The sequence below is a fragment of the Mytilus californianus genome, unplaced genomic scaffold, assembly GCF_021869535.1.
Source record: "Mytilus californianus isolate M0D057914Y unplaced genomic scaffold, xbMytCali1.0.p SCAF_1, whole genome shotgun sequence".
NCBI classification, from domain to species: Eukaryota; Metazoa; Mollusca; class Bivalvia; order Mytilida; family Mytilidae; genus Mytilus; species Mytilus californianus.
The window spans coordinates 89161876-89189668 of record NW_026262581.1 but is presented as its reverse complement, the minus strand read 5'-3'; the positions used below and the strand labels follow the sequence as shown (position 1 = coordinate 89189668).

Below are 27793 nucleotides of genomic sequence, written 5' to 3'. Positions count from 1 at the left end.
TGTTTTGATACTGACTTTATCAGCAAGATAATCAAGCGAGCACGCAAGGGTAGGAAAAAGTCAACTTCCAATTCATGCAAATATCATAGTTATACCTTTTATCCTACAAATGTCAATTTAAAAAAAAAACATTATCATTGTTACCATTAAAGGACATATTCACCAAACATAAATCAAATGACTAAGAAACTAAGGTTCCAATTCCCTCAGGCAAAGTTGAACTTCGTTGAATTTGGCTTTTCCTTTTGGTCATGTAGCTCTTAACATATTTACGTTTCAGATGTTTGGGTATGGGCGTTCCTGATGAAAGTAATCTAGAAATAAGCTTCGGACGCACGAAATATGTAGTGTTATTTTCACATCCTAGTACTATTATAATACATTTCAGATATGGGTAGAGCCAGGTGCATCGATTTTTAATGTTCCAAGCAAAACAAATATCAGCACCAATTTATAGTCATAAATATTGTTGTTTTTTTTATCTAATTAAAACGACAAAGAAAAGATTTCACATGATCAAATGCAAAACGTCCAGTTTCAGACAATATTCTCATGTTACCACTAAAACAATAGAATTATAGCTTTGTTTGACGAGATGAAACTTTTTCTTTCAATCTGACATTAAAGACGAGAATGAAAATGTAAAGAGTCAATATACAAAATATTTAAAAAAAGATCGTCAGAATTATAGTTAGAAATCGATCTGTTTTTTCGGTAAATTCTTAAGAGACTTTTGGTTAGAGGTTGAATTCCATATATCATAACCTTTCTTAATGTCTACTGTTTATAGATCACCAGATTGTCCCTGTCCTGGATAGATCATTTTGAGTAGGAATAAAAAAAAAAGCTCTTCCAAAAACAAAGAGAATGTTTCATTATAGATTTGATAAAAAGTAAAAATGAATAATGGAATTTGCTTTGGAATTGCTATTGACTTTCATATCTTTGAAATATTATCCAAGACATTAAAAAATCTAATGATATAACAATTTTTGGATTAGAATATGAAATGATTCATTATTGGAGCAATTAAACCTATGAAGGATTTTTTATATGTATGTTATATTTGGCTGTTTGAGGGCCTCAATGAAATTAGACAAGTTCTAATTGGGTAACTCTCTTGAAATCAAGATTATATTATTATTATTATTATTTTTATGTTCATTATCATTATTATTATCATTTTTATTTATGGGGACGAACACTCCGCACAACGTCTGAAAGACATGTGTTTGGGATTTCTAAGTGTCCAGTGATTTACAACCCTTTAATTAATACAGAATATAATCAAAAATATAAAAAAAATTATTACAATACCTGCACTAAGTAACTTTCAGTGCTATGGGCACAAAGCAAATGCTCAAATTGAACCTACTATTAATGTATGTTTATTAAAGTAAAGCGTTTTTTTTTCTAGAAATCTATGTATTATACTGACAAAAACAATTACACTATTTCAAGGTTTCTTTCGGTTTTTTTATTACTTTGTTTTTATTTTTGTCCTGACATGTATTCATGCACTAAAACAAACTCGATCATGAAGACCTTTCAGCAAATATTTAGATGTAAAACAGCAGTAACAGTGGTATTCATTTCATGCTGTCTAATGTACAACCACCTGATTAATGCATGATTCTATCTACTTCATAAAAGAGACTATGTACAATACAAAGAAACATTTGATACATATAACATTCGAAAATTGTTTAATAAAATGTGTTTATATGTTTAATATTATATATACATAAATGAATAACAATGCTTCGTATCTACATATCATGACATCTCCTTATTTTCTACATAGTCTAGTGGAAGACATATATAAACAGTGTGCTTAAATCTCAACGTTATTGCGGAAGTCTTTGACACAATAAAGAGTTCATGTTTTCGTCTTTATGGCTTCAAAGAGACAAGTTTCATCAACAGGTTAACTTTCAATGCAAACATAGGACGGATTGGTATGTTGAATGTCCCTGAAATGCAACAAATCTTATTAACATTTAAAACGAAAGTACAGAAATGAACTATAAATTATAGTTTTTAGGAATTTTGGGTCCTCAATGCTCTTCAACTTCGTGCTTTATTTGGCCTTATTAACTTATTTAGATAAGAGCGTCACTTATGAGTCTTTTGTAGACGAAACGCGTGAATGGCGTACAAAATTTCAATCCTCAATCCTGGTATCTACGATGAGTTTATATACCATTTGAAATACTAGTATCTTTGATGATTTGTCAAGGTTTCATAATAGCAGATGCTGCGGAAAGGTAACCAGTATCTGCTTTATGTGCAATACCCGTCGTATTGCCCAGGCCGGACGCAGCAAACAGTCCGAATTTCTAAAATTGTTGAATAACGGAAATGATATAGTCATGAATTTTATTAAATCTACGATCATTCACTACACATTCTCAATGTCAACCGTAAAGCTGTAGCAGTTAGTGGTGATAACATTGGTTTTGACTGATTATAATTCTAACTGGACTGTTTATTTGTATGAAACAAGATACTGTCCAGTATTTTTAGTGGTTCATATATTCATTTCTATTTAATTTTAAGCTCATGATAATTGAACCATATGTGATATGTATAAGCTATAGGTAGGTGTTGTATTAAATATATTGTTACTTAGAAAATCAAGTTATGTTAACGAAAATAAACGTTAGGGTACATATCGTATCAAGTATACATTTTAGAACTAAGCTACAGTTTGTTAAAAATTATGATATTTTGAAAGGATTAATGAACGCTCATTATACTTGAAACAAATCTAGATGATATAATTGGGTAATGGATTTTACAATAAACATCCGTACACGTTTTTGCTATATTTTTCACGCAAGATAAATCTACAGAACATTCTATTAAAATCTAGATGCCATAAAGAGCATGTGTAATTCACTTAGATCTATGTGCATATTCAACAATGGCCACTCTCAATAAAGATAAGAATATAATTCATAACCAAATTATTTTTGTTGTTGATCTTGTATTGCTGATCATTATTGCTGTTTACAGTTTCTCTCTATCTAACATAATTTTTTATTTCCGAAATGCAAAACAAATGGATAAACTTTATCATTCAAGTGCATTACCTCTTTAATAACTCGTCGAAAGGTTTGGTCGAATTGGCATTTTTACAGATCTTGTATTGCTGATAATTTTTCATGTTTATAGTTGCTACTTATCTATCAAAGTTATAAAAATCAGTAAAATTAAAGGCTAGTTATTTAATGTCAATAACTGCTACAAGAAGTCACCCAAAGGTTTCATTGGTATGGTATGGTATTTTTTCATATATCTTATTTTGCTGATAATTTTTTGCTGTTTACAGTTTCTACCTATCTATTTAGTTTCTAGATAATTGGCACCAGCATTAGTTTAAAACCGTAATTTAAGGACAATAACTCCTAAATGGGTCACCCAATGGTGGGGTCACGTTGGCAGTTTGCAGATCTGGTATTGTGATCATCTTTGCTATTTATAGTTTCTAGTAATCAATCAAAGTTGTCGAGATATTTGGCAAAATTATAAAAATTAGTCTAAAATTCAAAGTCTAGTCATTTAATGTCAATAACTGCTATAAGAAGTCAACCAAATTTTTCAGTTGTTAGCATTTTTTGTAGATCTTGTGTTGCTGATAATTTTTGATGTTTGCACTTTATACCTACCTATTAAAGTTTCTAGATAACTGGCAAAAGCAAAAATAATATAGTCTAAAACCATAATTTCAAGACAATAACTCCTCAATGAGTCATCTAATCGTTTTAGTCATATTGCCACTTTTATAGCTCTTGTACGGCTGAGCATGTTTGCTGTTTACAGTTTTTGCCTGTGTATTTCAAGAACATGAAAATTAGCACAAAAAATGTCATTTATGGACAATAACTAATTAAGAAGTCATCCAATGGTTTCGGTCATTTTGGCATTTTTGTAGTTCCAATATTGCTGAACATAATTGCTGTTTACAGTTTGCCTATCTATTATATTTTTCGAGAAAATAGGCAAAACTATGAAAATTAGAAAATAGAAAAAAAAATCGTCATTTAAGGACAAATACTCCTTAAGGAATAATCAAATGGTTCGATCATTTGGCTTTTATGTAGATCTTGTATTGCTGATAATTCTTGCCATTTGACATTAACAGTTATGACCTCTGATTTATAATTTTCAGGATAACTGAAAAAACAAAGCAACTACAAGTTGTTTGAATTAGTGTGGTTTCTGACTTATTTATTTCTACAACTTATAAAATGTTTATTTTAGTTTTTAAGAATCCACATTCGATTAAGAGTAGTAAGAGAAGTATCACGACTTCAGAATTTCATTTCTGAATGCTTTTCATATGAATGCCAGGATTTTGAAAGTGCTTCAGTGAAAAGACCTAACGATTTTTAATATCAAATGAATCTGAACAAATTGGAATTGATCGTTGTTGTATTTGACAAACAAAGTCAATACAGCTTAAGCTTGGGTGTTCCACCATCGGCAATGAACTGGTCAAGAGAAATATTGCTACACGTTCAAACATTTGTTAATTTCAATAACTTTGATTGTATCCTAACTCTGTTTTGTTCAGTTGTGGTAAAATGTAACAGTTCAGTTTGAGATAAATCGAGAGAGAGAGAGAGAGAGAGAGAGAGAGAGAGAGATTTGTACTTACAGTACTTACATGACAACGTTTGCCGTGTGTGACTCCTCTTCTGAAATACTCTCAATACGCTTACGTTTCTTCAGATTTTTCGATGTTGCATAATACTTTAGGAAACTAAGCATTGACCTCCTTCCTTGCTATAAAAAAAGTTAGCATCATAAGTATTATACTAGCTTACAAGGTCCTTAAGGTACAGATAAACAATGAAAAAACGTTGGTCAGCATAAAAAATTCTGTTCTTTCAAAGTGACCTTTCTGTTTTAAATTGTACTCTAATAATAAACTCGTCAAAGATTAACATTGAGTTCGAATAACCACCAAACATCTTGAATAGTTAGGGATAACGCAATAAAATAAATCATACAATAAAATATACAAGATGTAGATTCAAATTATCAACATCAAAGAAATGAAAAAAAACATACTTTTAGATAACAAGGATTAAGCCAAATTGCTGATTGATATTCGAGATGTTTTGAAAATAAGCATTTGGAAAATTATGAATTGAAACCCATGAAGTAAGAATTCAAATACTTAAACAAATCTTACTTTGTTAATCGACGATTAAATTTTCTTTAAAAAATGGTAAAAAGAAAAAAATAATCATCGAAAATTATACCTTTTGAAAAAAAATAACACACACAAACTCGAACACACACGCTGATCGAACTTACATCTATACATTTCTAACTCAGCTATTTCTATAATTAGTCAAAATTTAAGGCTATTACTTAACACTATACGAAAACCGTTTTTTACAACATATTAAAGGCGAAAATCCTACGCATCCATTCTTGCCCAGAGGTATATAATATTTTAATTAGTTTCTGCTGACAAAACAATTAGTTGACTACAAAATCTATTGTAAGAACTACATGCAGGTATTTAGTTAATATTTTAAATGAAATCTTAAAGGCATACTAAATCTTATCCAGATAGGTTACGCCGATGTAAGTTACAAAGTGTAGGAGACTTCAAGGTGTAAATTCAAACCCGAGTGACGGCAGATAAAACACTAATTTCATTCGTAAACACAAAACAGTCAACAGGCCATTGCCAATTAAAACCAAGTTAAAACTTTAGCAAACATTCTTTAACAATCGAATAAAATTAGGTGACGATTTTAAGAAGTGTTGATTCACAACAAAATAAAGGCTGTTTAATAAATAGGTTTACGTCACGGCAATAGATTCAACGTTCATACAACCTTTACTAATTGTCGTATGATTATTATGTTATTCGGGATCTTCGCAGGGAATATATGGCTCATATTCCACTGCGAGTGTTGTATACACCCTTCAGCCGGTCAGGGCCGAGTAATAAGTATCTAATACAGGAGTATTCGAATTTCAACATTACTTAACATTTGGTCTTCGTTTTTGTTCACAGGGTATATGGGCTCATATTCCCGGTCAACATAACCAATCAAATAGCAATTGGCCGAAGTATAATATTGAATTATAACTCCAAGTTTTTTGGTGGGGTTTGTGTTGCTCAGTCTTTCTGTGTAGTATTTTGTAGACTGTTGTTTGTCTTTTCGTCGTTTTTAACATGATATTGTCGAGTTTGTCTTAGACTGATGAGTTTTGTTTGCCCCTTGGTATCTTCCCACTCTCTTTTGTAAAGTAAATAATTATCATTAAAACAATGTTTTCGATTTTACCCTACAATATATCATTCTTATTGTATTAACAGCCGTATTAAACCAACAAGAAATGTTTTTTGGTATTCAGATACAACAAATGTGTGGACTTTACATACTTCAATAGCATAAGCTCTGTCTTCTGGTTCCAATTGAAAATCCATCGTTCCAACGTGACCTGTATTTATTCCCACAGTTCTGTCAAGGTCTTTCGCCTAATAATTAAAACAATTAAACGCAAAACAATAAAAAAAACGAAGTTTTTAAATCATTTGATAATGACAAATACATCACTATCTGTGCCGTATTGTTATTATTTTATGATTTGTAGAAATAATTATATTGTGAGGCAATATAGTTGATACCTTGATAGCATGCGGATGCTTCTAGAGTATGTTGTAGTGGCTATCGGGGTTTTAAGCAGCAAACTTGCTCTACGCGCTCATTTCAGACTACCCATGGTATTTAATTATTGTTTACTGTATCTAATGTAGTAATGATGATTTTATCTTTGATGAGTTTTTAGAAGTGAGCACTTTGTGTTGCTATGAAATGTCATAGATATGGTAATTTTCTGCAAAAAATTTAATGAGGCCAAGTGATCTAAGTAGTACATCGCTAGCGGGTCAACACTGAGGTTGTGAATTCGAATTCCGTAAACTTGACAGGTGTGTCTGACTACTATCTTAATTGACTAGAATTGTCAGTTTTCTTGTCGAAGGAAGGCCAGCGGGTCTCTCTGGAGACTCCAGGTTCCTCTAACCTTAAATAAAACTTGGCTGGGTTTATGCCACTGCTGGTTGACGTTTCGTCCCCAATGGTATTACCAACCCGGTAGTCTGCACTTTGTGTTGAAATAAATTTATATTGTTATTTTTTTTTTTAAGTTTTGTTTATTAAATTTTGAATCATTCAAAACAATTAGTTTTTTGTTTTCTACCCACAGGCATAGATGGCCTTATTCGTTTTTAGGCACAACTTTTCTGAATGTTTGGCTTGCAAAGCTCTTCATCTTCGTGTTTGAATTAATCTTCCAACGGTTTTTTTATTCGAGCACCACTGATGAGTCTTACATAGATTGTAATCAATCATAAGCCTGGTTTCTTTGAAGAGTTTTTTTCTTACCATATATGGAAATCTGAGATAATGAGCAAAGGATACGATGGAAGTAATCGCCTCACAACTGTTAAAGTAAGGAGATTACCAATGAGACAACTTTCCAACTTACGTGGACTTAAGGAATAATAATATATAACCGTAGGGCCTTCAACAATGAGCAAAACAAATACCAAATAACCAGCTATAAAAGTCCCCGACATGCCAAAAAGTGAAACAATTCAAACGAAAAAACAAAAAGCCTACTTTATGACAAAACAATAAACGTAAAACAGATTTAAGACAGCAACCAACGACAACCACTGAATTACAGGCTCCTGACTTGAAACAGGCACATGAAAAATGTGGCGGCGTTGAACCATTTTGTTTTTGTTCCACCCTACCATAAGCTGTTACAATGGTGTAACAGCACAACATAAGAACAAACTGTAAAAGTCAGTTGAAACTATGTTTATGCAAACTATTCAGTCGAATATTTTTTACCTAAAATTAAAAATCATTTATAATATTTGAACATCGGTTAACTACAGTTGTCTATATATATTTACAACATAAGATGAAAATTCTCTTTCTTTCTGTCTACCATACATATATAACCATTAAACTTTACATACAATATGCAAAGTACATAGCTACAGGAAAATGATACCTTAAATTTGAAAAAAAATGCGAAATGGATAAAATATGTGAATTTATATTTCCTTTTTTTAACTAAGTTCATGCATGAAATTATATATTTGATTATTTTATGTCTGCAATATCGCTATTTTGAATAATGTTTACATATCTATATATGTTTGTGAGGTTTTTGCCGGATGCAAGTGAAAAATGATTGGAAACGAAACTTTTTGAAAAAGTACATCTACTTTGCTACAATTTTAATTGAACCAATTTCATTAAACTATTATTTGTTTCGTTCGATGTACTCTTACAAAAACTTTTCCTTTTTACAAACAATGTAGTATAGAAGGCATCAGTATATAGTGATTCCAATTTATCTTACACAATATTGTTCCTTTTGGGGTTCATGCGATTACCTCACAATATCGCTCCTTTTAGGGCTCGTACGATTCCCTCACAATATCGTTCCTTTTGGGGTTCATGCTATTACCTCACAATATCGCTCCTTTTAGGGTTCATTCTATTACCTCACAATATCGCTCCTTTTGGGGTTCATGCGACTCCCTCAGTTTTTGTTAGTTACCTTGATTTGTCTTCTGAATCGATTTATGAGATTTGAACATCGGTAAACTACTGTTGCCTTATCTATCAACTTACCTCAACAAATACTCTTTTGACATTAAGAAGAAGAGCATCCTGAAGTACATTAAAAAAAGAAAAAAATCCAGTAATTTCCTGCCGCTGATATCCCAGAAACCTTTGTTGTAGGCAAATACCAGAACTTTCGATGAACTCTTTTAATTCGCAAAATTCTATCTGCAAAATACAAACCACTTTTTATAGTACAAAAGACTTATTTTCATGGCGGACACAAGCAATATAGTATAAAAAGTTAAAATGCTTATTTGTTTAGCAATGTCTAGATAAGTACTAAGCACTTGTCCGCATTTGGCTATATTTTAGGTGCTTTTTGGTTTGATAAGCTCTTTAATGTTTGTATAAGTTTTGATTTTTCAAATACTTTGGCCATGGGTATCTATGAAGATACATTTATTGTCAAAATGCGCATCTGGTGCAGTAAAAAAATTGGTACCGTTAATGGTATTAGCTTTATATGTTAACATTTTACAAATGAATATCCTCCTGATATATATTACAATATAATTTGATTCAACAAATTACTTTTCACTAGAGGAAATTGTTTTAATTTGTTGTTTGCACGGCTTCTTTTTCAAATAATTGATTCTTCTTTCATGATCTTTCTACTTCGTCACATTTTTAAAACTGCGCTTCATCTGCTTTTGATAGTTTTTTATGGTGATAAAGATGCCAGATAATATTGTGTCTTTAATGGGAAAAGGACGAAAAGGTGTATTGTATTAAATCACATCCTGAAAAATATATATTGGAATTGACAACCCCAAAGCAAAGGAACAACACTTTTATTGTTGTTATGTGAAAGTCACAGAGAAGCATTCAACACGGAGCAAAAGGTAACACCTCACTTCAAACTCAAGACGGTCCTAGCAACTGTTTGAGCGAAACACTACGCAAGATGTCAATTAAGCTAAATCGTTGCATAGAAGATCACAGATACGGGTGATATCAAAAACTATAAACAAAGAAATAAATCAAACAAATACTTTTATAATTTGCTCGACAATATTATTGTAAAATACAAAAAATATATACGATACTTGTTAGATAACTTTGCAGGAAATAATGCATGGATAAGGCAAATATTTCGGACAACCTAATTAACAATTTCAAGAGAAAAAGTTTTACAACATAGAAAACTTATCTCTAGAAAAAATACGCAACGGAAAAGGATGAATATGATGTATTAATCTATGTCACAAAATCCATAATTGCACATGACGCAACACAAAATCAAAATAATAGCGATTTTCTTGTTGCTTATCGAGACAAAGTCCGTGTGTATTATCAACACTAAGCAAAAGCTTACATTTAACAGCATGTTCAAGGCGGCCCCTATCACTCGTTTGAGCGGATTTATGTTCATGCCAGATGTCGATCATTCTGCATCTGTGATTGAAGAACTCAGATATCAGGTTATATTGATGAATTTGTTTTTGTTACAATTACTTGCTTTGTGATACGTAGCATTTTGTGAAGCATACGGAGCCCGATCGTTTCCCAAGTAACCAGAAAATATTACCTTATTAAGATAAATAACTAAAATATACATTTAATAAGATTGCTACGCCGTAGCGAAATGTCTAACGCGCTATATAAATGAGGAGTTAAAATGCGTGTTACAATGTGTCATTGTGGTACGATAGTCAAAATATAGTAAAAGTCCCATAACTCCCATGGCTCATACATGGTCATATCAAAATGACGGTATAATATGGTCAGATACACATACATGATAGCAAATAATCCTACCAAGTATGAGAGCTTTCTGTCAAATGGTCTCAAAGGAGTTGCGTTAACAAAGTGTTGTTGTTAAAATATTCCAACAAATGGTCAAAGCCCCATAACTCCCGTAAAAATGGTCAAATCAAAACGGTGGTACTATATGATCAACTATGTATAAGCAATTGTACTAAGTATGAAAGCTTTCTGTCGAATGGCCTTACAGGAACTGCGTTCACAAAATGGTATTGTCACAATACTCCATAAAATTAGTCAAACTCCAATAACTCACATAAAAATGTCGGATCAAACGACGGTATAATATGGTCAATACAAAAATTTAGGAGATGTGGTATGATTGCCAATAAGACAACTATCCACACTTCACATGATGGCAAACACTCCTACCAAGTATGAGAGCTTTTTGTAAAACGGACTCAGAAAAGTTGCGTTCGAAAGTTATCATTGTTACAATACTCAATAAAGTGGTCTAAGTCCCATAAAAAAGGGACGAAAGATACCAGAGGGACAGTCAAACACACAGATCGAAAACAAACTGACAACGCCATGGCCAAAAATAAAAAGACAAACAGACAAATAATAGTACAGATGACACAACATAGAAAACTAAAGACTAAGCAACACGAACCCAACCAAAAACTGAGGGTGATCTCAGGTGCTCCGGAAGGGTACGCAGATCCTGCTCCACATGTGGCACCCGTCGTGTTGCTTATGTTATTACAAATTCGGTAAATAGTCTAATTCGGTAGGTCACATTCGTGAAAAGGGAAGGGTATTGAAGTTACGACATAAGGAACATATCCGATATCATCTGTGAAACGGTTATTCCATAACGGTCAACCAACTCGTGATGGCGTCCGTAAAATTTACGAAGGGATGATTTCAACTTCACCATTTGGAACTCTTGGCTTAATATCTTCCTTGTGAGAAGCAATCCTCTATGAAGGAAATCATGATAGGAAATACAAGCCCGTGAATATCGTATCAACTTGGAGATATATACTCCGTATGCAGGCGCTGCTGGAATGTTGCTACATAGAAATGGAAAGTTCACAATTGGGAAGCTGAAATCATCTCTTGTCGTAAAGTTTTGTTTTCAACCGACCCTCATTGTCAATTTCTAGATGTAAGTCAAGATATGAGGCAGACTTAACTGTATCTGTTGTATCCCTTATCTCTAGTTCGATGGGATAGATGCGTTCAATATAGTCACCAAATTTTGAATTATTTAGTGAGAGAACATCATCTATATAGTGGAAAGTAAAATTAAATGATACTGCTAACATCTTTTCTTTTTTCCTAAGAAGTTCCTGTATGAAGTCAGCCTCATAAGAATAAAGGTACAAGTCGACAAGAAGAGGGGCACAGTTGGTTCCCATGGGAATGCTGATATTTTGTTGAAAAACACGTTCTCCAAACGTAACAAATATGTTGTCAATCAAGAAATCAAGCATCTTGATAATGTCAGTTTCAGAGAATTTTTTGTTTGAATCAGAGTGATTCTTTACAAAGTACGATTTATCCCTCCCCAAGACAAGATACTTGTATCTACGTTCGCCATTCTTTTTAATGAAACAAAGTAATACCAACTCTTTCAATTTGTCTTTTAATTTGGAATGGGGAATACTTGTGTAAAGTGTAGAAAAGTCAAATGTTTTAATACTATTGCAAGATGGGAGAGTCTTAGATTGTATGTTCTCTAAAAGATCTTTGGAATTTTTTAGTATCCACATCTGATTCACGCCACCACTAGAATAGGCAGTTTCACAATAACTTTGAAGCCCGGCTTTGATTGCTGATAAAATTGATGTTAATAATTTAGAAAGAGGTTTCGTGGAGCATTTGGAAGACCCAGCAATATACCGTTGTTTGTAAGGACACTTATGTAGTTTAGGTATCCAATACAGTGATGGAAGATCCAGTTCTTCATCTTTGGTTGAAATTCCAAAGGAACATAGAACAGACCTATGATTATCCAGGATTTCCTCTTTAGTAAGTGTCGTGGGGTATATGTTGGGTTTCCAAGTGAATTGTTAATACCTTATTCATTTATCAAGCAGTTTATGTAATGTGATTTACACACAAAAACGATGTTGTTTGGGGCTTTATCTGCGGGGACAACAACACATTTGTCATGGAGGTAGGACAAGTGTTTTGCAACACTTGGGTCTTTAAAGATTGACGTAGCATGGGTATTGATAGACCCATTCAGTTTCTTAATTCTGATTTGTATCAACGACCTCACAGCCTTAATCCATTCGGAAAGAGTATCTACGTCTTCTTTCTCGCGTTTAACCCTTTGCCTGGCATAATCCTCGACTGAATCCATCAGTATTTTGAAGTTGTGTTTCCAATTGATGGATTTAGGCTCACGATATGGCAGAGTTGGTGATGTATAATGACGATGACCATGACTGCGTCTACGTCGAGGAGTTGAGTTGAAAATATTCATCACATTCACCGAGCTACAGGAAGGACTAGATAGAATACCTATACAATCAATTTTTTCATTGTAACCATATGGTGTCGCAGTTCCCAACTGTCGAATCCAGTAGTCTTCTTTTTGTCTACGGAGAAGCGTTGCAAGATGAGGATTGTTAGTCCTGTGGTATATTTTTTCGATGATGCGAACTTGCGAACTTGCAAACTAACGTTTGTTTAGCCTTCCTTTAGTTTCACAGACGTATACCTATCCGCAAAGTTTACACTTTAATCCGTAGACGACATTTATAGATTTACAATTCAGATCATCGTAACTTCTGGTAAAATAAGACTTTTTTGTTAAATTGCTAGTGAATTGAGCATCTGTTATTAAAACTTCACATGTTTTGCAGTCATTGGAATCACATTTCGAAATGAGACAGTGTTATTCAGAGTCATCAAAATCCAAAATGTATTTTAGAAGAACTGAACATGGCTGTACATGTAGACTATTGCTATTGTGACATGTCACTAGTATGATGATCTGAATGTGTCATGTTTGGAATATTTGTCATGTCTGGTGATGAGGGGACACCTGCCATATCAGACGACACCGTGTCCATGGTGACGTCTGTTTCGGACCTTTTTATACTGGGCGACGTCCGAGCCAGTATTCTGTTTGATCTTCGTAAATTCATGCAATATTGCTACTGGGCGGATGATGTCCTTGGGGACAAAATGTCCACCAGCAGAGACATCGAACCAGTGGTTATAAAAGAGGGACAAAAGATACCAGAGGGACATTCAAACTCATAAATCGAAAATAAACTGACAACGCCATAGCTAAAAAAGAAAAAGACAAACAGACACACAATAGTACACAAAACACAACATAGAAAACTAAAGACTAAGCAACACGAACCCCACCAAAAACTGGGGGTGATCTCAGGTGCTCCGGAAGGGTAAGAAGATCCTGCTCCACATGTAGCACCCGTCGTGTTGCTCATGTTAGTACAAACCCGGTAAATAGTCTAATTCGGTAGGTCACATTCGTGAAAAGGGAACGGGGTTGTAGTTAAGACATTAGGAACATATCCGCTATCATCTATGAAACGGATATTCCATAACGGTCAACCAACGCATACAAATTGTTAAATCAAACTGACGATATATCACGGTCAATTGAATATGACGACAAATAATCCTACCAAGTATGAAAGCTTTATTTCTAACGGTCTCTTAGTATTGCAATGTTTCTGACGGACGGAAACCATTACTATATACCCCGCGGCGTGACGCGAAGGGTCAAAACACACGTTCAATCCAACCTACCTCGCCATTCCCATCCTTATCTATGGCATCAAAGGCCAACTCAGCACTGCAATGTTCCCCAAACAGTAAGTTGGCATGGACTTTAGTTAGCTCATCCTTTAATTAAATAACGGTTACAATTGTTTAAACATATAATAGTCAGCAATTATGAACTATATATATAAGAGTCGAGTCAGCAATTATAAACTTGGAAAGATTACTCTCACACTTAGTATCCCGATCCGGAATCCGCGGAGGGATCCGAATCCCGAGGAGCAATTAATGAAAAGTTTGTAATGGTGGGTAGGTAAAACCGGGATTCGATTCCCACGGAGCATAATTCCTCCGTAGGAATCGGATCCACATTTTACCCACCCACCGTTACAAACTTTTCATTAATTGCTACTCGGGATTCGAATCTCTACTCGGTTTCAGATCGGAATACCTAGTGTGATTCTTATTTGTATGGTTAACTTCTTGTGATATAATAAAATCACAGCATAGCTATTTTTTATGTTCACCAAGATGTAAAAATTACAAACAATTCAAATTCAATCTAGTTCAATATTATTTAATCAGTTTTAAATAAACTAATTCATCAATGCCAAGAAAAACGAAAAATTGAATCATCTTTGAAAAACCTCGTCACTCTACATGTATGCTAAGGCAAACAGAATAGTCTTTCTTCAAAGTGCAGCTTATTCAAAAAACTTCAAACACTACGTAACGTGTTTATATTGTGTTAGCATTAAATGATACTTACATCTTGAAAAGCGTTGATAAATTCTTCTCGATCAATCACCTCATCCCCATCAATATTATGTTTCTTTAAAACCTAGAAATAATCATGCCACCGTAGAGCTATGTAATTTCAGATATAAGCATTTTTTGAATTATTAATATACTAGTATTCAAAGTTAAAAATAGATACACGACAAAAGATTTGATAGTTATTCAGAGCTCGAGGGTATACTCTAAATTCTCCGCAGCAAAGGATAAAACTACAGGTTTTTAACTGGGTGTTTGAATTGTTATAACCGAGAGTAACAGGGTGTACTATTATTTTTCTCTCACGTGCACTTGCCACAGTGACTGTTAATAATGAGGCAATCTGAACCGGGACATTTTCTCGCCGTCATTTTTTTGACAATTTACCAACTGAATCTCATTTCGCGCCGTGTTGAATTCTCGATTTCCGGTGTCTCATATAAATTTTGATAAATGAAATAGAAAATGTGTTGTAAATGAGATGACGAAAATCTACCAGAAAACCTTAATGTCTGAACAGAGTTAACGAAGATTTCTTGGGAAACTTTAAGGTAGAACATCACTTACTAATTTATGTTGGATACATTTAGAGTTAATTCACTCAGATAGGTAAATTTCGTCCGTATAACCAGCCTAATAGACAACAAAAATTACATTGGGATACCTTTGCATTGTAAAGTTGACACGAGGATTAACATCATGATCAAACTATTAAAGAAATACAAAACATAACAGAAGAAAAAACCACAACGTTCAAGGTCTAAAAATTACCGTGTGTTCGATAACATCGCAAACTTCTATAAAAATATACAAAACCAAATTTTACTAAACAAATAATAGATATTGAATAAACTGTCTTTAAATTTTCTTTCTACACATTTAGCAACTTGTGAAAGAGCCTGATAACCATGTGCTTTGTAGTTACAGTTTGAAATTCCAAAATTATAGTTTAACAGGTACAAAATTAAAAAAAAACAGACTATAAGGTGAACATCTCCTTGAAAATATAAAATCAATTAACTTAAGTTCCAATTTTAGTAACTGCTAGCCTATATCTTTTAATTGAAAAGATTTATCATAATAGTAAAAATGAAATGAAACCTATTTCACTGTATATCAATAGTAACTTTTATATGTTACTAATTAGTAAAAAAACAAATTTACCTTCAGAAAAGCATTAACAGCTCTGATTACTCTGTGATATTCGTGCTGAGTTTTTTCCTGACAGTTCTTCTTTTGTGACACTTTCCTGATAATTTGTTTAAATTACCATATTAGATATCGTTAAATGAACAATTTGCTACTCAATGCATACATGTATTAGTTGAAGCAAAGATTGTTGCATGATAACGATCACTTCCACTACTTGTTGAAAGTAATCATGCAACGTTTGATATTTCGAGGATCTGAGATGTACATACACTGTTTGAAAAAAAAGGAGGATGGTTGAATACAAAAGATATAGTTTAATCCCTACACATGTTAATGTGTCTTCCTTTGGTACCAGTTGTCTTTATTTTTGTCATGTTGGTATTTTGTTGGTGTATTTTTTTAATTTAGATTTTGGTATTGATGGTAGATCTCTAATTCATTCCCCACTTATCTATACTTTGAATTATTTAAAGCTTGTCAGATGCCTGTGCTCATTTTCACCTCCAGATCAATTTATCGGCTCATTTTATCTTTTTAATTACGAACAAGTACCCTTGATTTGACAGAAAGCTTCCCTCTAAATGTCTATTTAGGTTTTCATTGTGTTTTGAGATTGCTACCTAGTTGTTGTGTGTATATGGACTTGCATATCTCTGCTTTCTGATTTTATCACTGTTTGGTGAAGTCTTTCATGTGTTTGTTGACTGGTCATTCATTTTCTTTCGTTTTTAAATTCTTATATGTTAATTGACATGTGCCTAACATCCACTGGCGAATATCAGAACATTTCAAATTCATAAGAGAACTTGTTCAAGGTTCACTTGTTGGAGTTTTTACGCCTCTTAAGACAACTTATATTATATGCACGAGTATTTTTTTGGGTAACAGTAACAGTTTATCGTATAAATTTCCGAAACTTGTTCTACATGTTAACGAGAAGACAGCCACGATTTTGCGAGCGTGTGAACAATCCTATATTTTTTATCTATGATAATGTCAACTGATAAAGTACATTTAGTAATAAGTAATATTGAACTATTTTCTTCAAGTTTAATTGCTTTATTCTATTTGTCATGAAATTTTAAAATTTTGAATTTTTAGACCAATTTTCTTTTCATCATGGTACTTTATTATGCGTTGCTGCTCAACTATTTTGGTTTATTTATTTTGATGAGTAGATGTTTTGTGATATTTTGTTGGTTGTAAGGTGTTATCTTGATCTTAATACTAGTAATTAAGCATTACTAGTCAATTCTCCAGTTGAGTTGACATTAAGCATTTACTTGCCTTGCAAGCTTTGTGTCAGGAAACTTGTCGATATGAACACCCAACCTTTTCTCTAATGCATAACGGAAAACGCCAGATTCATAATCAGAAAACTGAAAAAAAGAGAAACATTGTTTCACAACATTATCAATAATAACACCAAATCCAGTATTTTCATTGGTTGAACTCTGGTTCTGAGTACGATAATCGTATTCCAAATTTCAAAGTTATGACTTCAAGACTAATCTCATTTAGTTTGAGTTTTGCAGTGAATTCGATTCAATTTGTGTTTGTGTCCATTTTTTGTCTGTTTTATACCAGAATCCAGGTATATAACCTTTATATATATAACCTTTGTATTCAATTTCGAAACAAAACAAAATCTTAATACATGTACACCAAACAAAACAAAAACAAAAATTTAAACCAATCTATATGCCTCTGTAAAACACTTACGTAGATTTGAATTAAAATATTATACAGAAAAACAATCTAAATGCCTTCTCCAATGGAGGCCAAAATCGACCCTTCTACCATTAACGCTGCCGAAGGGAACACATAAATTGACAAAAGAAACGATATGTCTCTTTCTTTCTACCATTTCGAATATACAAATGCGTACTTGCGAAATTTAGATGTTTTGATGTACAGAATTACGTTATGGTTTTGAATGCCCATATGGAATGCGTTCAACGACGTAATTTTTAATGAAATGCATGCGCGTGAATTATTCTCTGTTGTTTGTCCAATAAACCATTGTGTTGCCAGTGAAACGAGGAGGTATGTTATTTCTCTGTTGTTTGTCCTATAAACCATTGTGTTGCCAGTGAAACGAGGAGGTATGTTATTTCTCTGTTGTTTGTCCTATAAACCATTGTGTTGACAGTGAAACGAGGAGGTATGTTATTTCTCTGTTGTTTGTCTTATAAACCATTGTGTTGACAGTGAAACGAGGAGGTATGTTATTTCTCTGTTGTTTGTCCTATAAACCATTGTGTTGCCAGTGAAACGAGGAGGTATGTTATTTCTCTGTTGTTTGTCCTATAAACCATTGTGTTGCCAGTGAAACGAGGAGGTATGTTATTTCTCTGTTGTTTGTCCTATAAACCATTGTGTTGACAGTGAAACGAGGAGGTATGTTATTTCTCTGTTGTTTGTCCTATAAACCATTGTGTTGCCAGTGAAACGAGGAGGTATGTTATTTCTCTGTTTTTTGTCCTATAAACCATTGTGTTGCCAGTGAAACGAGGAGGTATGTTATTTCTCTGTTGTTTGTCCTATAAACCATTGTGTTGACAGTGAAACGAGGAGGTATGTTATTTCTCTGTTGTTTGTCTTATAAACCATTGTGTTGACAGTGAAACGAGGAGGTATGTTATTTCTCTGTTTTTTGTCCTATAAACCATTGTGTTGCCAGTGAAACGAGGAGGTATGTTATTTCTCTGTTGTTTGTCCTATAAACCATTGTGTTGACAGTGAAACGAGGAGGTATGTTATTTCTCTGTTGTTTGTCTTATAAACCATTGTGTTGACAGTGAAACGAGGAGGTATGTTATTTCTCTGTTGTTTGTCCTATAAACCATTGTGCTGCCAGTGAAACGAAGAGGTATGTTATGAGCCATTATTTGGCCCCTGAATTACCAGAATAGTAAAAAAAAATCAATCCTTTCAAAAATGTCTTGTGAATTTCTGAAGGGTATTATAATAAATGAATTAGAGATAGTGTAATCCTAAAAACAGTTTATGAATCGATTATTATTCCTTTTTGATACAGTATGCATGCCATGACATTAATATATCTGATGCACAAATGTTTATTGATATTTATCAAATAAGAGAAAGGGGAAAACATTATATTTACCACGGTAACACCGAGGGTTTTGTTTGTTTTCGGGTCGTATGCAAAACGACGTTTTCTTTCCAGCAGATGTGGGATCGCTTCCAACGGTTGTAATCTGTCCAGATAACCATCTTCTGGTTTCATCGACAACCACCAACCTTTAAATACAGGTTTTTTAAAGTATAAATTATGATAAAATATCAATTAAATTAGAACTTTCGCCTTCTTAATGACACTATACAGTCCTCGGCAATGGAAAAGCACTCCCATCCTATAGCAGACTTAGAATTATTCAGAGTTCATACAATTTTCTAATGATTTCATCTAAGGCGACGAAATCCCTGACACCAATACAAAATTCTCAATACACACATATAAGAAACAGCGACAACATATACCAGTAACTGGTTTAAACTAGCTTTGTATAGAAACTCAACCCTTTCTCTGTCACTACGATCAGTAAAAGAATAAAAAACAATGTAAAAATACGTATATATACGTAACAAACGAAAATAGACTTAATTCAATTATACAGGTATTCAAGAAAACATTACAAATAAAGCAATACTATGTAAAACGTGTGTGGCATGAATCAATCACGACTCTCTTACTGTCCAATATCAAACATTTTAAAAATAGCTTTCAAACAGCAGCTTCAAAATCATTGGAAGAAAACACGATCAGCGCAAACTTATCATAAAGGGGGAAAAGAAACAAAGAATTTACATAATACTCAATAATTACCAAATTGTATACATACCATCAAAACAATGTAAAGGATAATTACACAAGAGTCCTCCATCAACATAAGTGTTTGTCTCTCCATTAATGGTGTACGTTGTAGCTTTGAACATGCCTTGTGTAAAACATAATTGTAGATTATTATAGATATGTCAGCTCTGTGTAAATAGGTTCCTATCTTATTGTAGTATCATAAATATACAATGCTCTACGTACCAACATTGGTTTTAGAAAACATGCTCCTATAACTACGTAAGTACTTAAAATGAATCAAAATGTTGACCTCTAGAAGTCTGTTTTGGTTCCTTGTGTCATTTGGTTGCTATCTCATTGACATATACCCAATATTCCCTTTAATTCAGACCGAACCATTTTTGCATCATGAAAATTATATAAATCGAGCAAACAGACATCTATCTCTTTCGTTATTAACATATTTTATAGTTTTTTGGGAGTCTTATTTTGGGTTTATTGTTTTCAAAGTTTGATACTTTCGTGTTTCCAAAGTTTGCTTTTGAGCATTACTGATAAGAAATAAATTTCCAAAATGCCCGTAAGTGCATTGATGTAATTTCAATATCTTGTAACTTTGTATTATCATTCTAATTTGCTGCTACTTCTAAGTAATGATTTAAAATGATGTTTGTCCATCTGTTAATATTACAGAAACTTTAAATTATATTACATATCTATTTATTCCTGCATATGTACTAGTATTAGAAGTCAAAATGTGTACGACTGAAATGAATTCCAGCTAAACACATAAATTGTTTTTATAAGGATTATAACTATACATGCAACTTCGATGTCTCTTAAACACCAGATTACCAGCTATTGGTACGGCAGATGCAATAGGTAACACAAATGAACATTTGGTGTATACAATTGCAAAATCCAGTGTATTGAAAATGTAATCGGAAACACCAGCAAACATCTGCTGTACACGATAGCAAAAATAGTACTTTTAATAGCAATCGGGAACAATGATCCAATCGTAGTAGCCACTGCCGTACCGATAGTCGATAATATGGTGTGTCCTAGCTACTTAAGAAAAAATATTCACAGAACTCTAGCTCTATCAAATATTCGAGATAAGCGATCAATAAGTGTTGATATAATTTTGATATTTAGTACCTGGAATGGACATTGACATACGAACGGCAAGTCTGATTGGCATATTTGGTGTAGTTTTAACATGGCAATATTCCTCTGTTAGGTGGTTTAAATTAGTTACAACTATGCATAATTCTTTTCCATATAAATTATATAACTACAAAGAAGAAACATTTCATTTTTACACAGTTTTTAAATAAACGTAATATCTATATGTATGTTACGGTGAGTTCTATGATACGTCATATCTATAGTTATGTCACAGTTACTTCTATGATACATTATATCTATAGTTATGTCTCGGTGAGTTCTTTGATACGTAATATCTATAGATATATCACGGTTACTTCTATGATACGTTATATCTATAGTTATGTCTCGGTGAGTTCTATGATACGTTATATCTATATTCAGGTCACGATGAGTTCTATGATACGTAATATATATAGTTATAATACGGTGAGTTGTATGATACGTTATATCTATATTTATGTCACGGTGAGTTCTATGATGTATAATATCTATTATAGTTATGTCACGGTGAGTTCTATGATACGTTATATCTATATTTATGTCACGATGAGTTCTATGATACGTTATATCTATAGTTATGTCACGGTGAGTTCTATGATACATAATAACTATAGTTATATCACGGTGAGTTCTATGATGTATAATATCTATTATAGTTATGTCACGGTGAGTTCTATGATACGTTATATCTATATTTATGTCACGGTGAGTTCTATAATACGTTATATTTATAGTTATGTCACGATGAGTTCTATGATATGTAATATCTATATTCTTTATATTCCTAACAGTAATATGTGAAACTTAGCTAAGAAACAAATGTATATTTAACTAATATTCCTTTCATTTGTTTCACGAGTCAATGTTAGAAAGTTCGTAAAACCTTCGTAAATTTGTATCGTTAAAACAATTTCAAAACAGATAGCTATAAAATCATTATTGGGGGTTACCTCTTAGTTCACAAGGTCACGTTTAAAAATCACCAGGTCACTTTTAATCAAATAAAACAATTAAGTAAAACGGTTTTTAGCATTTTTAAAGGTCACAGGCCAAATTCCTAAGGTCGAAGGTCGGATTTGACCATGTTGGAATCACTTTATTGGTTTAGCCCAGAACAATGATGTATAAAGGCTGCGACCATGTTTGATAGTCAATTGTCTATGTGTTAAGTAACCGTTAAGTTACATACTGCTTTATCATACGTTTTAATATCATTGAGTGATTGGTGCTTGCTTAACTCAATTTTATTAATGACATCCTATTGAAAATGAACCAATGACTTGATTTATACCGACTAACAAATTTGTTCAATTTGGCAACTGAAGATGAAAGTATTTTGATTATAAATACCCTCCAAACAAAATGAAAATCCCAAATAATAAGCAATTAAACCGTAACAGAAAATCTCTTAGATTACAAGAATGCACATACAATAAATTCTTTGCATGCAATAATACATCATTTCACTTCACATCGTTTTACATAAGTATTTCTAATTTCAAAACTTAAAGATGAATTGATAGAATCCCGTCTTCGTCTCCTCGTTTAACACGTCCAAAGAATGCGACATATCACCAGATATTTACGAGTCACATACAACACAACGGGTACCACTAGTGAAGCAGGACTGCTAACACCTCCGGATCAACTCAATTCATATTTGTTCTTTTTAGTCTGGTTCGTGTTGCTTTCGTATTGTATGTATGTTGTTATATTTATTTTTCAATGTTTGAGTTGTTTCTAGCTGTAGCTTTCTTGCTGATGTTCTGTCCTTTTACTATGTTTCATTACAAACTTTCACATTCGTTCACGTTTAAGGTTTATCATTAGAGAGATATATCATTCGGTTATTGTATGACGACTGACAACCAATCATTACTTTTTTTTTTATGATAAATGACAAGGCATGTGTCACTAATGGAGCAGGAACTGGTTGTTGCTGATGTTCATGTTGCTAAGTCTTTAGTTTTCTCTGTTGTGTTTTGTGGACTGTTGTTGTCTTTGGTCATGGTATTGTCTTTCCTTATGACTTATTACTTATGATTTTGATTGTATCTTGGTATCTTCTACTCTTTGTATGAAAAAAATAGTTTGTTTCATAAAAAAATAGCAAAATTGGATACACCTATCTCTACATCCTTAGTAAACAAAATTTTGTTAAGGTTCGTGTTACTCGATCAATCTTTTGTTTTCTTTGTAATGTTTTGTGAACAAATGCTTATTTTAATTATTTCTCTTGGTAATGGCTTTGTATGCGCCTTTTAGACTTTAATTGCTACTAAGTACAGCTTTTATTCGAAACTATAAATAGTTTTTACTATTATAAGGAGACGGTTACAATTTGTTTTTAACAAATCTACATTCTAAAAGACGTACTACCTCAGCAAAAGTAAGGTCCGGGTTTCCATTTGTTTTACTGGCTAATGCTTCACCAAGGGTTTCCAAAAATCTGTTTCCTGGATTCCAACCGAATTCTGTTAGTAAGTTTGGCAATAAACTGAATATTCCAAAACGAGCATCTTAAATAAGAAAAACGTATCATCGTTTAATGAGATGTTAATCGTCAACAGACAATTACACAAGAAGAACTAAAGTTGTCTAGTAAGTGCAATACCAACAATTCAAAACCCCTATATAATCAACCATTTTTTTTTCATTTTTCACAGCTTTCTGAATATTTTACCTTTTTATGTCACTTCATAGAAACCAGGTATATTTTGAATTGCACATGTATCACCTTTCTATATGCCAATTTTTAACCAATGTTCAAAGTCTTGTAGTGAAACACGACCGTTCGGAAGTCAACTGCTAACAAAAAAAAACTGGTTTTGTGGAAATCTTTAATAAGTATACCGTGGAGAGCAAAATCATGGACAAGTAAATTTTGGCTCAAAATGGTCTACATATATTTCTCTTTCACCAAAAGTTTCATTTCTGCAAATTTGTTTGTCAGTTTAAGTAAACAATGATATCAAAAGCACGATTTTTGTCAAGGAAGAGCTACTTTTTATTGGACTTGGTGAATTGGTGGTCTGACACCTTCATCGTCAACAGAAAATTGCACAAGAAGTACCAAATAAAAATACAATCCGTACAACAAATGCACACTTAAAAGACTTACTAGTAATTGTATTCCAGAATCAATAAAGTAAAAACACTTTCATTATGATTACTATGTTATAATTAATAGCAATCGGGAACAATGATCCAATCGTAGCATGTATAGGTATAATCCTTATAAACACAATGTTTCACAATTCTATATACAAATCTGAGCGTTGTATGAACTTGTAGTACGTTCATTGAGGTATAATAATACTTTTACCGAATAACTCACCAAATCTTGATTTTCATTTTACCGACGTTTGGCATTTGCATTTCAAGTAATGATCTTTGAATTAGAACAATGTATACCTTAAAACTATTCGAGGACCCACTCTTCTTTGTAAAACGATACAATGAATACAAGATGAACTTTGCATCTGACAATCACAACGGCAGACTTTCTAACGAACACTAAAGGTTCTTCGGTTGGAATTGATTAAAAAAAAAGGTAAAACTAAACAGGAACCTACCATTGCATATTGATTAGATAGGCATAACATTTTTTTATATTAATGTCTAACTACAAATATATCAAAATTATTAAAAACACATTTCTATATCTATAAGATTATCTTACCAAAGAAAAGTTTAGCCATATCTTTACTGAGGAAATCTTCCGTTTCTTTAGAATTATATCCAACAGCAATCAAAGCAGCTTTTATTGCACCAGCGCTGGTACCGGCAAACCTTTTAATTTTCGGATAAATACCCAATTCTTCTAATACCTAGAAAAAAAAAGAAAAAAAAACATATTTAACCACTATGATGTTTAATAATGTTTTGGTACCTTCCGAGATATAGAAATTCACTTTCGGTAATATTGGATAGCAGACTTAACAAAATTATTGAAGGACGATAACTTGTACTTAAAGTCACCACTAAGGCGTATAAGTATCAAATTTTACCGGTCTTAATATCCTAAATATTTTGCATCAAATTTTCTTCTGTTTTTCAATATAGATTACAAGCAACGGTCAAATTAAAACCGTTATGTTGACCTTTCATCTTGACCTCAATTTGAAGGTCATAGACTATGGATTTCATTTCAAAGAAGTTAAGTTTACACAAAATATAGTTTAAGAGTTATACATGTATAGGACTTATTTAAATATCTATGGGGAGAAAACTCATGTAAAAAAATCTCCAATGATTTGCAGATCCATACAAGTAAAACTGTGAGCTACTGCTCAATGATGATACCCCCGCCGTAATATTTCGGTAAACAGGAAGTTGTTGAGTGATGAATCTGAAAACGCATCACACAGTAAAGCTGACTTATATAAACCCTGAAACCAAATTTCAGAAATCCTTGTCAAGTACTTCTTGAGAAAAATGTGACGAAAATTTTCAACTTGGCTATCATGTGTAAAATAATACAAGTGTTCGGTAAACAGGAAGTTGTTAAGTGATGAATCTGAAAACGCATCACACGGTGTAACTTACTTATATAAACCCTGAAACCAAATTTCAGAAATCCTTGTCCAGTAGTTCCTGACAAAAATGCGACGAAAATATTCATCGGACGGACGGACTGACGGATGGACTGACGGATGGACTGACGGATGGACTGACGAATGGACTGACGGAAGGACAGACAGAGGTAAAACAGTATACCCCCCTTTTTTAAAGCGGGGGTATAAATATGTCAGAGCGAACAATTTCGGTAAAAACTCTTTGAAGATATTAAGTGTTACGTTTTCTGAAGAGAACAACAATAAAAGGTCAGAAGCTAAACAAGTTTTACTGTGCGTATTGCTGTGTGTTTGTTTATTCTACATTGGCTAAAGGTAAAGGGGGAGGGTTGAGATCTCACAAAACATCTTTAGCCCCGCCGCATTTTTGCACCTGTCTCAAGTCAGGAACCTTTGGCCTTTGTTAGTCTTGTATGTTTTTTTAAATTTTGGTTCATTTATATGTTTCGGAGTTTAGTGTGACGTCCATTTTTGTTGAACTAGTACACATTTTTGTTTAGGGACCAGCTGAAGCCTGCCTCCGGGTGCGGTATTTTCCCGCTGTGTTTAAGACCTATTGGTGGCCTTGTGCTGTTTTTTGTTTTCTGCTCTTTGGTCGGGTTGTTGTCTCTTTGACACATTCCCCGTTTCCATTATTAATTTTAAGATTATATCAATTTTCGAACTTAATTTTTTGCCGTCAATGAAAAAACATCGAATAAAAAAATATTGTTCCACTGGTATACTGCTCATGAAAAAATTACGGAAATGACTATTATAAGAAGTCATGGTAAAAATTGATTACAAAATTAAGATGTTATAATGAACAATTTGAACAAATATGTTAGTATCTTTTTTCGGCTTCAAAGAAAGAAAAAACAGTGCTGACGTAGATAACTCCCATGTAGTTAAAAGTTCTGAGGGTAAATGTCAAAATATATTACTGTTCTGCTCACAGGTGCTATTGCGATCGGTTAGATACTCTACATCAAATTTTGTGATGAAGGGTATGAACAATTCTTATACTAACTATATAGTTAAATAAACTATATTTGGAATTCAGATAATCTGCGTTCCTTTGGCGGTCAGTTTGATTGTCTTTGCCGCTTTTGGTTAACTGTTCCATGATTTGGTTGGATAATAATGACTCACCATTGCTATCTTAATTGGACAATAAACAAAAGACTATACTGATATGGTGTTTTACCTAAGAAACAAACAAACTTTACTTTGTTGTATTTTGTAGACATTCAAATACACAAGGTATAAAAACTATGAAATCATATTGTCTATAATTGAAACGCAAGTAGTTATATTTTAAATTGAAGGTGAAGGGCCGAACTGAATTTTAAAAATTTGGGCTTCAGAAAAAAAAATCATGATATGACCTATCGTTTCAGCATAATGATATTTATTTTTCAGTTTTGCTGTCTCTGATAAAATTAAGAAATAGAAAATGTCCTTTGTTGATCACAATCTCTTAGACTAAATTCATCTACCACAAACAAAAATAAAAGCTTGCATTTTCATTAATGGTACACATCTAGGTTTTCCTAAAGTTAAAGTAAACAGAAAATGTATTGCACGAAAGATGCATCTTCACCATTATGAATGACAAACACAAAAATGGTCATGGTAATATTAACACGTTTTCAAAAGTGAAAATGTAATCATGTTCTAAATTTTAACGGTTAAATATAACTAAATAAAATCTTTTACATTCTTAGGAGCTTAAGAAACGAGGAGTATAACTTTATGTACATATCACTTTAACAATTATTAAGCACAACCACTGATGAAGGAACTCTTACCTGTATAGATCCACAGAAAGCCACACCTTTTAGTCCACCTCCTTCAAATACTATGTTTTCGAAAGGGTAGTCGTAGTCAGTAGGATTAACTTCCATTGCTCTGATGTCGAGCTCAGAAATATTAGAGGGTCTCTTATTTGATATACTTGCTACAAAAATAAAGATACATATTTCATAAGTTGAAAGTATCATTTATATCATGCCAATACCGACGTGCTAAATTGAGCAATTTTTACTCTAGCGGACTGACAGTGTAACAGTATTGTTATCTACCCTGTTGCAATAGTGAATATTAGATTTAAGGGCATACGATACAGTTTTGATCCCACGGTGATTTTTTACGAAAAT

The 27793-nt window shown here is 32.9% G+C and overlaps 1 protein-coding gene and 1 long non-coding RNA gene across 2 annotated transcripts in view; one reads left to right on the top strand and one right to left on the bottom strand.

Moving 5' to 3' along the window:
* LOC127710157 (uncharacterized) overlaps positions 1-27793 on the top strand; it is a 460084-nt gene that overhangs the window by 295839 nt on the left and 136452 nt on the right. The window lies entirely within an intron of this gene.
* Positions 1690-27578, bottom strand: LOC127709846 (uncharacterized). Its single transcript, XM_052215518.1, has 14 exons — positions 27446-27578; positions 24761-24908; positions 23458-23597; positions 21067-21202; positions 19952-20047; positions 19213-19349; positions 17373-17464; positions 16098-16182; positions 14929-15000; positions 14187-14282; positions 8691-8849; positions 6416-6511; positions 4664-4791; positions 1690-1973 (listed from the first exon to the last, which is right to left on the bottom strand). The coding sequence occupies exons 1-13, from the start codon at positions 27539-27541 to the stop codon at positions 4669-4671; spliced, it is 1476 nt and encodes a 491-aa protein (XP_052071478.1). The 5' UTR covers positions 27542-27578; the 3' UTR covers positions 1690-1973; positions 4664-4668.